This window comes from Phyllostomus hastatus, unplaced genomic scaffold (genome assembly GCF_019186645.2).
Source record: "Phyllostomus hastatus isolate PE091 unplaced genomic scaffold, TTU_PhHast_1.1 phas_scaffold_78, whole genome shotgun sequence".
Taxonomy (NCBI): domain Eukaryota; kingdom Metazoa; phylum Chordata; class Mammalia; order Chiroptera; family Phyllostomidae; genus Phyllostomus; species Phyllostomus hastatus.
The window spans coordinates 93,668,508-93,680,570 of NW_025334041.1; the positions used below are offsets into that span (position 1 = coordinate 93,668,508).

The 12,063-nt window shown below is 32.2% G+C and overlaps 1 protein-coding gene across 2 annotated transcripts in view; it reads left to right on the forward strand.

Moving 5' to 3' along the window:
• Positions 1 to 12,063, forward strand: part of USP34 (ubiquitin specific peptidase 34) — a 220,397-nt gene that overhangs the window by 43,367 nt on the left and 164,967 nt on the right. For both annotated transcript variants that reach the window (XM_045827191.1, XM_045827192.1), the window contains exons 4-6: positions 3,416 to 3,466; positions 3,639 to 3,788; positions 10,060 to 10,127. In XM_045827191.1, coding sequence (XP_045683147.1) covers positions 3,416 to 3,466; positions 3,639 to 3,788; positions 10,060 to 10,127 — 269 coding nt within the window. The remainder of the gene's footprint in view (positions 1 to 3,415; positions 3,467 to 3,638; positions 3,789 to 10,059; positions 10,128 to 12,063) is intronic.

Consider the following 12,063-nt stretch of genomic DNA (forward strand, 5'->3'; position numbering starts at 1 on the left):
ATGGAGTGGCATCATTTTATTCAGTAATGTGAAGTTTGGGGAAAGAACAAAAACTTTAAAACTTCCTGATAGGTTTCTTGAGGCCTTTTTACGGATCATCTTTGTAAAATTAGAACTTTTAAAAGAAAACCTACATTGTTTTAGCTTTTAGCAAGACTTCTTAGTGTTGTTACCTATAGGTTTATGTTAACTCTATATACTTAAATAATAATGCCTTAGGATTTTATCTTCATGTATACAGAGTAGAAATATAAAACAGTAAAGCAGTTCTTCTGAGCAGCCAGAATAGATGTAACCAAGTCTCTGAGTAACATTTTGCATTTTAAAATAGAATTCTGTTAAGGAGATTTTTTTGTGTCCATGTTAGACACTAGAAATCTTTTTTCTTTTTCTTTTTTGCAAATTCATTTATTAGGTCATCAAAACTTTTTATTTTAGCAGTTTTCTTTTTTTTTTATTACTCAAGTACAGTTGTCTCCATATCCCCGCACCACTCCCCCCTACCCCAGCCATCCCCACCTCTCACACCTGATCCCATCCCCTCTTGGTTTTGTCAATGTGTCCTTTATAGTTGTTTCTGAAAACCCTTCGCCCTTTCTTCCCCATTATCTCCTTCCACCTCCCCTCTGGTTACTGTCAGATTGTTCTTAATTTCAATTCTCTGGTTATATTGTGCTTGCTTGTTTGTTTTGTTGATTAGGTTCCACTTATAGGTGAGATCATATGGTATTTGTCTTTTACCACCTGGTTTATTTCACTTAGCATAATGCTCTCCAGTTCTATCCATGCTGTCGTAAAGGATGGAACTGCTGTGTAGTCCATTGTGTAAATGTACCATAGTAGATAGAACTTCTTTCTGCTGTGTAGTATTCTGTTGTGTAAATATATCATAGTTTTTTGATCCATTCATTTACTGATGGTCACTTAGGTTGCTTCTAGCATTTGGCTATTGTAAATTGTGCTGCTATGAACATTGCCATGCATAAGTTCTTTTGGATTGGTGTTTCAGGGTTCTTAGAATATAATTCTACCAGTGGAATTGCTGGGTCAAAAGTCAGTTCCATTTTTAGTTTTCTGAGGAAGTTCCATACTGTTTACCACAGTGGCTGCACCAGTGTTCATTCCTACCAACAGTGCACTAAGGTTCCCATTTCTCCACATCCTCTCCAGCACTTGTTTGTTGATTTGTTTATGATGGCCATTCTGACTGATGTGAAGTAGTATCTCATTGTGGTTTTAATTTGCATCTCTCTGATGGCTAGTGATGCTGAGCATCTTTTCATATTTTTCTGGGCCCCTCTGTAAGACACTAGAAATCTTTTCTTTTTTTTCTTTTTTTTTTTTTATTATTATTAATCATTGGTCATATACAGTTTTCTCCTTTTTACTCCCAATCAAGTCACCCCTCCCACCCTCCCCACTTCCCTCCCATTACCACCCTCCCCTTAGTCTATGACCATGTGTCCTTTAAGTTTGTTCCTGTGAACCCTTCCCACTGCCCCCCCTTAAATTCCCTCTTCTCTCCCCTCCGGTCACCATCAGCCTGTCCTCTATTTCAGTGTCTTTGGTTACATTTTTGCTTGTTTCTTTGTTTTGTTATTTAGGTTCCTGTTAAAGGTGAGATCATATGGTATTTGTCTTTCACTGCCTGGCTTGTTTCGCTTAGCATAATGTTTTCCAGCTCCATCCACGCTGTTGCAAAGGGTAGGAGCTCCTTCTTTCTTTCTGCTGCATAGAATTCCATCGGACACTAGAAATCTTGACTCCTATCAAATATTTCCTGTATAGTTCACACGTTTCATGAATCTATATTTAATAATATCAGAGGAGTTTTTATATTCAGGACTTTTTGAAGATGAAAGTTTTGTTGAGAAATAATTAAAGCTTTAACTGTGGCCCTGGTAGTGGTGGTTTGGGAAGTAAAGGAAGGAGTACACTTACTTTGACAAATTTTTTTTTCTTCTAAATTTTATTTTAATCATTGTTCAAGTACAGTTTTCTCCCTTTTACTCCCATTCCAGCCCACCCACCCAACCCTCCCCACTTCCCTCCCATTACCACCCTCCCCCTAGCTTTTGACCATGTATCCTTTAAATTTGTTCCTGTAAACCCTTCCCATTCTCCCTTGAAATTCCCTCTTCTCTCCCCTCTGGTCAGACAGATGTTTTTTTCTCTTAGGACAGCTTTTAATTATTTTGAAATTTTCAGAGTTTGATATGATGCTCTCAATTATTTTGAAACTATTTCAGCAGGGAAACTTAAATATATAAAACAGGTAACAGGAAGTAATGCATGGGTTCCTTTGCAAACTAAGTTTTTTCAGATCATAATATCTTGCTTTCTCTTTATAAAGGTAACATTTTCAGTATGACCAAGAAATATAGAATATACAAAATATAGACTTTAAAAAGCCTGAATATCTCTTGTTTCTCTATCCTGTCAAAAAAAATCATTGTTATGAAATTAGTTCAGCTATTTCTAGATAATAAAATAATTTTAAAATTAAATCATATTCATAACTTTTTAAAAATGTAATATAAGATGTTATCTTTTTATGTCTGTACATATGGATCCACCTTATTTTTAACAGATCTTTAAAGGTATAACTTACCATAAATATTACATGCTTAAAATGTATAATTTAATCGTTTAGTGAATTTAAAGAGTTGTGCAACCATTATCACACTGCAATTTTAAAACATTTCCATTATCCCTAAAAAGGATCCCTCATGCCATTTTACTTTGTTATTTTTGAAGGATGCTTAAAACCTTGGATAGCTATGCCACTATTAATTTACCTATCCTGTTGATACTTAAGTTGTTTCTTATTTTGAGATGTTATGAATCATTTCAGTGAGCCTCATTATACATACATTTTCTAAAACTTTTTTTATTAGTTGTTTAGGATAACAAACCAGAAAATCAATTGCTGGATCAAAGAGAATGTGCATTTTAAATGCTGATGGATTTTGCCAAATTGTCTTCCAGGAAGGTTATACCAACTTGTACTCTCACCAATAATGGATAAGTGTGCTTTCAGGTAGTTTAGATTTTATGTATGGAAAGCACATCATATATGTTTGAGTATATCTCTAGAGAATTCCAGAGGACAGTTTCAAAATGATTTAATTGAGCTGGATATTTTTAAAAGAATTATTGTAATTCTTAAAGGAGAGGTTTTTGTTTAAGAAGGCAAAATAATGTGTAGTACATAATATAGAAAGATTTCTTTGGAGTAGAGTTAACCTATACTTTAGAATTGAATCATATTAGCTTCATTTAGGAATACTGCTCTTCATGATGAGAAGCAATTGCAAAATCTGTTTGAGTTTTTATAAAATTAGAAAAATTGTATGTTAAAGGTTGTCATTAAGTAGTTTGACTGAATTGTCTTTTTTTTTTTTTTTTCACTCAGGATATTTCAACCCAAGAAAGCAACATATTAGGAGCATTCTGTGATATGAATGTAAGTGTATGCTTTTTTTCATTCTCAGGTTTATGGAAAAATCCATGGAGGGTTTTTTTTTTTCTCATGTATATTTTTTGAATTCATGTCTGATCAGCATCTTTACAGTATAGCTAATAAAATAAAAATTATTTCTGATTAAGTTTTAAAATAATAATTTTTTTCCCCTCAGGATGTAGAAGTACCATTGCATTTGCTTCGTTATGTATGTTTGTTTTGTGGGAAAAATGGCCTTTCTCTCATGAAGGATTGCTTTGAATATGGAACTCCTGAAACTTTGCCATTTCTTATAGCACATGCATTTATTACAGTTGTATCTAATGTAAGTATTATTTGGAATTGTTTTTAATCTTGGGAATAATCTTGGGACATAATAACATGAATTCATGTCCAGAACAGGCAGGTTTTGAGTGATTTACATGTATAATAATTTTTTCCTGGATTATATTTTGAAAAACAATTGAGTATAGGAAACTTAAAGTCTTCATTATAATAAAATTTAATTTGTATAAATTAGTGAATTTAAGTTGAATAGATACATTTAGCTATTTACCTCTTGTCTAAAATAAGAATAAGTAGCTATGTGCAAAAGTTGATTTTAAGTTTCCTTGCCTGGGATTTTTTTACTGGGATATTTTTGCCTTCTTAAGAGTTTTTGGTTACTTAAATAATGGTTAGCCTGGGGTACTATGACAGTGTACTTGACTTCCCTCTATGTTGCAAGTAAAGACTTAACGTTCATTTCCCTTTGTAAAGATAATTCTTTTATATGTTGTGGATGTCAGTTACTGTGAAGCATGTAAGTACGGAAACTCTTTTTGTAATCAAAGTTTCTGTGGGCTTGTACTTTATATTTTTCAGTCTAGAGTTTTTCTTAAAGGGTTAGTGACATTTAAAGCATTTGGAGTTTGGGCATAAGTTCTGGTTTTTGTTTGTTTGTTTGTTTTTGTTTTTTTGCGGGGAGCGGGGAGAGTCTTGACCACCCTGCCTGAAGTTTATATAAAAACCAGTGGTTACTTTAAAGATTTTATTTATTCACTTATCTATCTATCTATCATTTTTTTTAGAAATATCAATGTGTGGTTTCCTCTTGTCCTCCTCCTACTGAGGAACTGGCCTACAACCCAGGCATGTGCCCTGATTGGGAATTGAACCAGCAACCCTTTGGTTCACAGGCTGCTGCTCTATCCACTGAGCAACACCAGCTGGGTCAACCAGTGGTTATTTTAAACAATTAAAATGGACATTTATTTGCATTTGAGAAAATTTAACACCTTTAAATTTCAGAATTTTCTAGCCACATACAAATTAATCTAGAATGCAGTAGTTCCATTCTTTCCTCTAGTGGTCCATTGTAAATTGCAAAACTTGGTCATTTCTTTGTCTCATTTGTTTTCTTGAGACATAGGTAGCATGCTTAGCCTTATGTAGAGTCTCTGATATTTAGCTACAATAAGGCTAAAGATCTCTCATTTTACATCAGCTTTCACACAGGGACGAAAACTCCTATATTTAAATAATGAAAAAAAAGGTTTTAGGGCTATCATTTCCTTGGGAAAAAATAAACTCCATGAATTATAAACAGACCACTTTTAAGGTAAGAGAAATAAGGACTGACTTTGCTGAGTACCTGTTTCTTCCACAACTAATTATAGTAAATCACACTTTGAGAAGAACATGTTACATCATTTCCGGGGAACCAAACCATTCTGTTCATTTTCTAGGATGGTTTTCTCACTCTTAATGAGAAAAGGTGACTTTATCAGGTAGTGGGTGATACTTCCTAGAACCTGAACCTACAATCCAGAGCTTAGAGCATAGGAAAACTCACTTTGCCCTGGGTTGGAATTACCAGCAAAGAAACAAAAGTCTTAGTTTATCAAGTTATAGCAAATCTGATAATGTTCTCAGCCTATACATTTATTTTAATCTCAAAAACTTGCTTTAGCAGTTCTAAACTAACACTTTGTCAGATTTCTTAATTTTGCACAAATATTACTTCACTATTATATGGATCTAAGTAATAATGACTGCAGTCACAGGAGAAAAACAACAAAAATTTTTATATGCTCCTATGTCATTTTCTTACTTTTTGTTGGGCTTTAGGTTTTCAGCAAAAGCAGCTAACTGATATTTAGCATAGGTTAGAGAAGTAGAATGTAGAGTCCTCGTAGGTCTTTCTCCACTGAGATCCAGGGTAAGTTATGTTTGGTTTTAACTCACAGTATCCTACTTCAGCTCTTTGCCTGAGTTAGTAATCTCAGACATAATACCTTTTATTAATTTCAAAGTGACAAAATGTAAGGACCTTTAGTAAATAATCCACTGGAATCATGGGATTTATTTTACTAACATGCATGGAGAAGAGGTGTAAATGAGGCTTAATAAAAGAACCTCATGAATTTATGCTTTAGAAAACAAATATGACAGATTATGAAGTAAGTGATGTAATCAGAGATGCAAACTGTAGGGGTTATAGCAAGAAATCAGTGGACACAATAACAGTTTCTGAACTTTGTGTCCTAAAATTACTTTTACAAAAACACTAATAAGGAATATTTAACATCAGAACTTAAGCTAGGATTAAACATTTTCATGTAACTCCACATTAGACAAGGAGACTGGGTTGACAGTTCTGTGAAGTTTTCATGTCTCTATTTCATCAAAACTAGCTTTGTGATGTAGAACACTGCCTGGTTTTCTGCTATTGTAGGGGAGAAGGGAACATTTTTTCTCTTTACTGAGTTTTTAAATGTGTACTTAAGAGGGCACCAAGAGGGGGAAAGAGCAAAGAGCAAACTATAAAAAAAAAGAAAAAAGAAAAAGGACATATACTATATGATTAATAGTATACAGAATTTGGTTGTTGTAATGTTATGTATCTTTAGTATTAAAGAATGTAGTTTTATAGAGAAGTAGTGCTAGGTTTGCATTGTATATGCTGTGTAATTTTGGTTACATTATTTTTATAAGTCTCACTTTTCTCGTCTATCAGAATGGAAGTATTAAGGAATCAGTAAATGGTAGCTCTATTAAAATGTTTTCCTTTCAGTGCTGATACTTCTTCAACTGTTTTTTAATTTAAATTTTTATTCTTTTGTGTCTGTGCTTATTCCCAAGTAAAAGGTTATCATTGTCCATATTTTCATTTTCATCCCCTCTAAGGTATCTTATATATAATTGAATGTTTTAACCCTTAAAATATTTGAAATGTAATCATCATAAAGTACACAAAATGATAACATGTTATAGTAATTTATCAAAGTGAATACCCCATTTAATCACTACTCATACCAAGAAACAAAACATTAATTCCCCAGAAGTCTTTCTATGATTCCTTCAAGTCCCTATCCCATCTTTTTGCTCTTAAAGCTAAAGACAATTTACATTTTTATGGTGATCACATTCTGCTTTTCTTGTTTTATCACCTAAGCTGACATTCCTGAATACTATGATTTAGTTTTACCTGCTTTGTTAATAACCATGTAAGTCGAATTACATGCTATACATCCTTTCATATCTGGCTGCTTTTGTTTAAGGTTGAAATTTATATTGCTTATAGTTCTAATTTGCTCATTTTTTATTGTTATGTAATACTTCTTTTAAAAATATACCAACATTACCCTGACTGGCATGCTTAGTGGGTTGGGTGTCGTCCCAGATGCCAGAGTCATTGGTTCAAATTGGGCCAGGTCTTTGGCTGGGGGGTATGTGAGAGGCGGCTGATTGATGTTTCTCTCCCTTTCTTCCTCCCTTCCCCTCTGTCTAAAAATAAATAATAAAATCTTTAATATAAATATTTTTTAGATTTTATTTATTCTTAGAAGGGAAGGGAAGGAAAAAGAAAGGGAGAGAAACATTAATGTGTGGTTGCATGTCACGGGCCTCTTGCCTTGGGACCTGGTCTGCAACCCAGGCATGTGTCCTGACTGGGAATTGAACCACAACCCTTTGGTTCGCAGGCCCACGCTTAATCCACTGAGCTGCACCAGCCAGGGCATAATAAAATCTTAAAAAAATGACAACAACATCGATTGATTTTACTGATGGTGAACATGTAGCCTGTTATAATGAATGTGGTGTCAGCATTCTTTTGGTGCACATGTGTGTGCATTTTATTTGGATAAATAACCTAGAAATGGAGTTTTTTATAATATATTCTTATGCATCAATGCTAAAGTTTTCTTAAGTGATCGTATTAATATACACTCCCCCCAGGAATATCAAAGTTTCCGTTGCTCCATATCCTTGCAAACACCTACTATTTTAATTTAGACATTTCTGATAAAAGTTACAGTAGTATCTCATTGTTTTGTTTTATATTTTTAATGAATAATGAGATTGAGTACCATTTCAGAGGCATAGTAGCCACTTGGATATTTTTTGAGAAGTACCTGTTTAAATCTTTTACCTGTTTTAAAAATCAAATTGTCTCTTTTTCTTACTGATAATATGCAGATTCTTTATATGTTTTGGATATAGATCTTTTGTCTGACATCTATGTATTGCTGGTATTTTCCACTCTGTAGTTTTTTATTCTCTTGTGTCTTTTTAAGAGCTATTATTAATCAAACTTAATAGTGTATAACTTATCAAAAATTTTTTATGGTTAATGTGTTATTTATGGTTGCAAAAGTCTTTCTTACTGTATGGTCATGAAGGTATTTTCCTGCATTCTGGAAGTTCCATTGTTTTATTTTAAAATGTAATTATTTTTATTTTTATTTTTTATTTTTTTATTTTCATATTTTAATCCACAGTTCAGTTGGAATTTTTTGTGAATGATGTGGATGAGGAATCAAGATTCATTTTCATTTTGACATAGACAACCACTTGTGCTAACACTAGAGCAAAGACAGTGCTTTTCTCTTTTTTCTACGATACCATTTTTGTCATTAATCTGGATTCCTTAGTGTATTCCATCAGTCTGTTTTGCTTAATCTTGTGTTATTTGTTTACCATCTTAATTTCTGGAGCTTCATAAGAAGGGTTGCTATCTTGTGAACCAAGTTCTACCTTCCTTTCTTATAATGGACATATAACATTATATTAGTTTAGGTATACAATATAATGATTTGATATTTGTATATATTGCAAAATGATCACTACTGTAAGTCTAGTTAACATTTGACATCATTCATAGCTGACAAGTTTTTTTTCTTGTGAGAACTTTTCAGAACCATTCTCTTAACCACTTTCAAATACAAAATAGTTAATATTATTAACTGTAGTCACCATGCTGTATTATTATTCGTTATTAGTGTTTTTTTTCTATTCTTGGACCTTTGCATTTGTAATCAGACTCTAAAGTTCCTGCACATAAACTTATTTGGGTTGCATAGTATGTATAGATCAATTTGAGGAGAACTGTCATATCTGCAATATTGAATCTTCTAATCTATAAATATGGTAAATGTGTTTTTATTTACATGTTCTTTAATTTTCCTCATAATTTTCTGTTTCTATGTAGAGGTATTATCATATGTCTTAGGTTATTCCTGGTTATATGCTATTTTTGATGTTGTAAAGATAATATTTTTGAAAACATTATTTACTATTTGGTATAGAAGAAATATATTTATGTATATGTATATAGTTTTTGTGTGAATGTGTGTGTACATTTATATGTATATTGATTTATGTATTTATATTTTTTAATAGCAATCTTGCTAAAATAATTCTAAAACACCTGAAAATTATTTTGGACTTTCTACTTAATAATCATATCTCAAAGTAGTCTTGATTTTAATTCTTCCTTTCTAGTCCTATGCCTTTCATTTAGTTTCTTGCCTATTGTACTGTCTAGGCCCATGAGTTCAAGTTGAGTTGAAGGCACTCTTGTTTTGTTCCTTGTCTTAGAAAGAAAAGTTTTTACATTTCATCATTAGTGTAGTATCTTCTATAGGACTTACGTAGATATCTTTGATTAGATTAGAGTGAAGCTATACATTCTTATTTGCAAATTTGTTTTTAATTTGTGTCCTTTGCCTTTGTTAAGATTTAATATCAACAATTTTTGTTCAGTAGTTTGTTTAGGATTTTTATTGTTATATTCAAACCACTGCTTTTGAGAATAATACAGTGTAAGTACATTAAATTTAGAAATGGGTTGGAATATCGTGCAGATTATATTGGAGCACTTACAGTAAGAGCTCAATTCAGTAAATGGTTGTTGATATTGTAATCAGTGTGTGACTCTATAAAATATATTTGTCTTGATATTGATTTGACTAGAAATCAGTGGTAATTTGATATTTTTTGGAAAGAATGATGAGATGGCTTTTTTAAAAACAGATACTTTATTAAAAACTAGTGCTGTAACATTTGGGTTGATACTATAATACTTGAATAGATTGCTCTTTTTCAGCAAGAAGGTAATATTCTTCAGATTGATTTTGTGTGTGTATATAAAAGTATGTAGGCTATATTACTTGATATGTGTATAACCCTATTTATTAGTTTATCCTTTTAAAATAGATAAAATGTATGTAGTTTTAGAGGCAGCAAAATACTAAATGTTCTTGTTTTTAATTAAAATGAAAGACATGTATTCACATGTTCATTATACATTAAAACTTTGGATTTTTTTATAGATTAGAATATGGCTACATATTCCTGCTGTCATGCAGCACATCATCCCTTTTAGGACCTATGTTATCAGGTATGTTTATGAAGTCTTTTCTACTTGACTATTAATATAATAACATTTAAACAATTTATGACATAGTACAACATTATATTGTTTTAAAGCCCCTTATACTCACAGTCTCTAGAGAAAATTATAGTATATAATTTAGTATTAGTTTATAGTGTTTTTCTTTTTAATATTCACCTGAGGATAGGTTTATTGATTAGATAGAGAGGAAGAGGGGGAGAGAGTCAGAAACATTGATATGAGAGAGAAATATTGATCAGTTGCCTCCTGGATATGCCCAGACCAGGGATGGAACTCACAACCTAGGTATGTGCCCTGACTGGGGATTGAACCCCAGTCTTTTTGGTTATGGGACGAGGCTCCAACCAGCTGAGCCCCCCAGTCAGAGTAGTATTTTTTATGCGTAAGTAGTTTATATTTAATGTTTGCTTGTAAGCAGTTTATGTTGAACTTTTAAAAAACATGAGTGTATAAAAAGAATGCAAGAGATTAACACTGGTTACATGGTATTCTACTATATTCAGTCAACAGACATATAGTAAGTATTATGTTCAAAGCATTGGAGATACAGCAGGGAAGAAATATCTCTCCTTTTGTGCAATCTATGTACAAAATAAGTGATATAATTCATCAGACAGTGGTTAGTATTACAGAGAAAAATAGCAGCAAAGGTGGATTGAGTTCTAGAGGGTGGGTCACAATTTTAAATATGGGAATAGAGAATGTTTCATTGAGGTGGAAATAACAGCTGGGTTTTATAAGTCTCAGCCTAGCAAGGAAACCTATGAAGAGGATACAGAAGAATTGTATTGATTAGACTTAGAGTATGAACTGTTAAAAGTTCTAAGATTGTATTTCTTGCTAATGTTTATACATTTTTTATACTTTTTCTTATTTACTCACAAATATCTGAGTGCCTACTAATTTCTTACTGTTGTTTAAGTTGTTGGAGAAAGTGTCAGGAAAAGAAGCAGATAGTGATGACTGTTATGCAAGTAAGTAACATGATAGAGAGGAAATATGCAGCCTTTCCTAAATGTGACATCTGAAGAACATCAATTAGCTAATCAGATATTAGTTAGAAGGACATATTCCAGGTAGAGGGAACATACGGGCTTAAGCTTTGAAGTTGGAAAGAATATGACATATTAAGAAACTAGAAGTTGATTGATATAGAACATAGTAGTGTATAAGGGGGTATAATTATAATACGAGGTTGGATAAACAGGGGCAGATTATTCAGGACATTCAAGCTATTGTAAGGAATTTGTATTTAATTTTACCAATGGAAAACTATTGAAGGGTTTTAAGCAGCTGAGTCATAGCTTTTAAAAGATAACTTTCAACAAGAGAAGGATATTCACTCTCACCCCTCTTATTCAACATAGTGCTAGAAGTCCTAGCCAGAACAGTCAGGCAAGAGAAAGAAATAAAAGGCATCCAAATTTGGAATGAAGAAGTAAAAGTGGTACTTTTTGCAGATGACATGATTCTTTTTATAGAAAACCCTAAATATCCACCAAAAAAACTATTTGAAATAGTAAACAAACACAATACAGTTGCAGGATACAAAATAATGTACAAAAATCCACTGCATTCCTATTACTAATAGTGAAATTTCAGAAGAAAAAAATGAAATAAAACAGTTCCTTTTACAATTATAACAAAAAGAATAAAATACCTAGGAATAAACTTAACAAAGTGAAAGACCTGTGTACTGAAAACTACAAAGATTATTAAAAGAGATTTGAAAAAGACACAATGAAATGGAAAAATATTCAGTGTTCATGGGTTAGAGAAATAAACATAATTAAAATGGCCATCTTACCCAAAGCACTACACAGATTTAATGTAATCCCTTTCAAAATTCCAGTGATATTTTTTTAAAGAAATAGAACAAAAAATCATCAGATTTGTTTGGAAACATAAAAGACCCTGCATA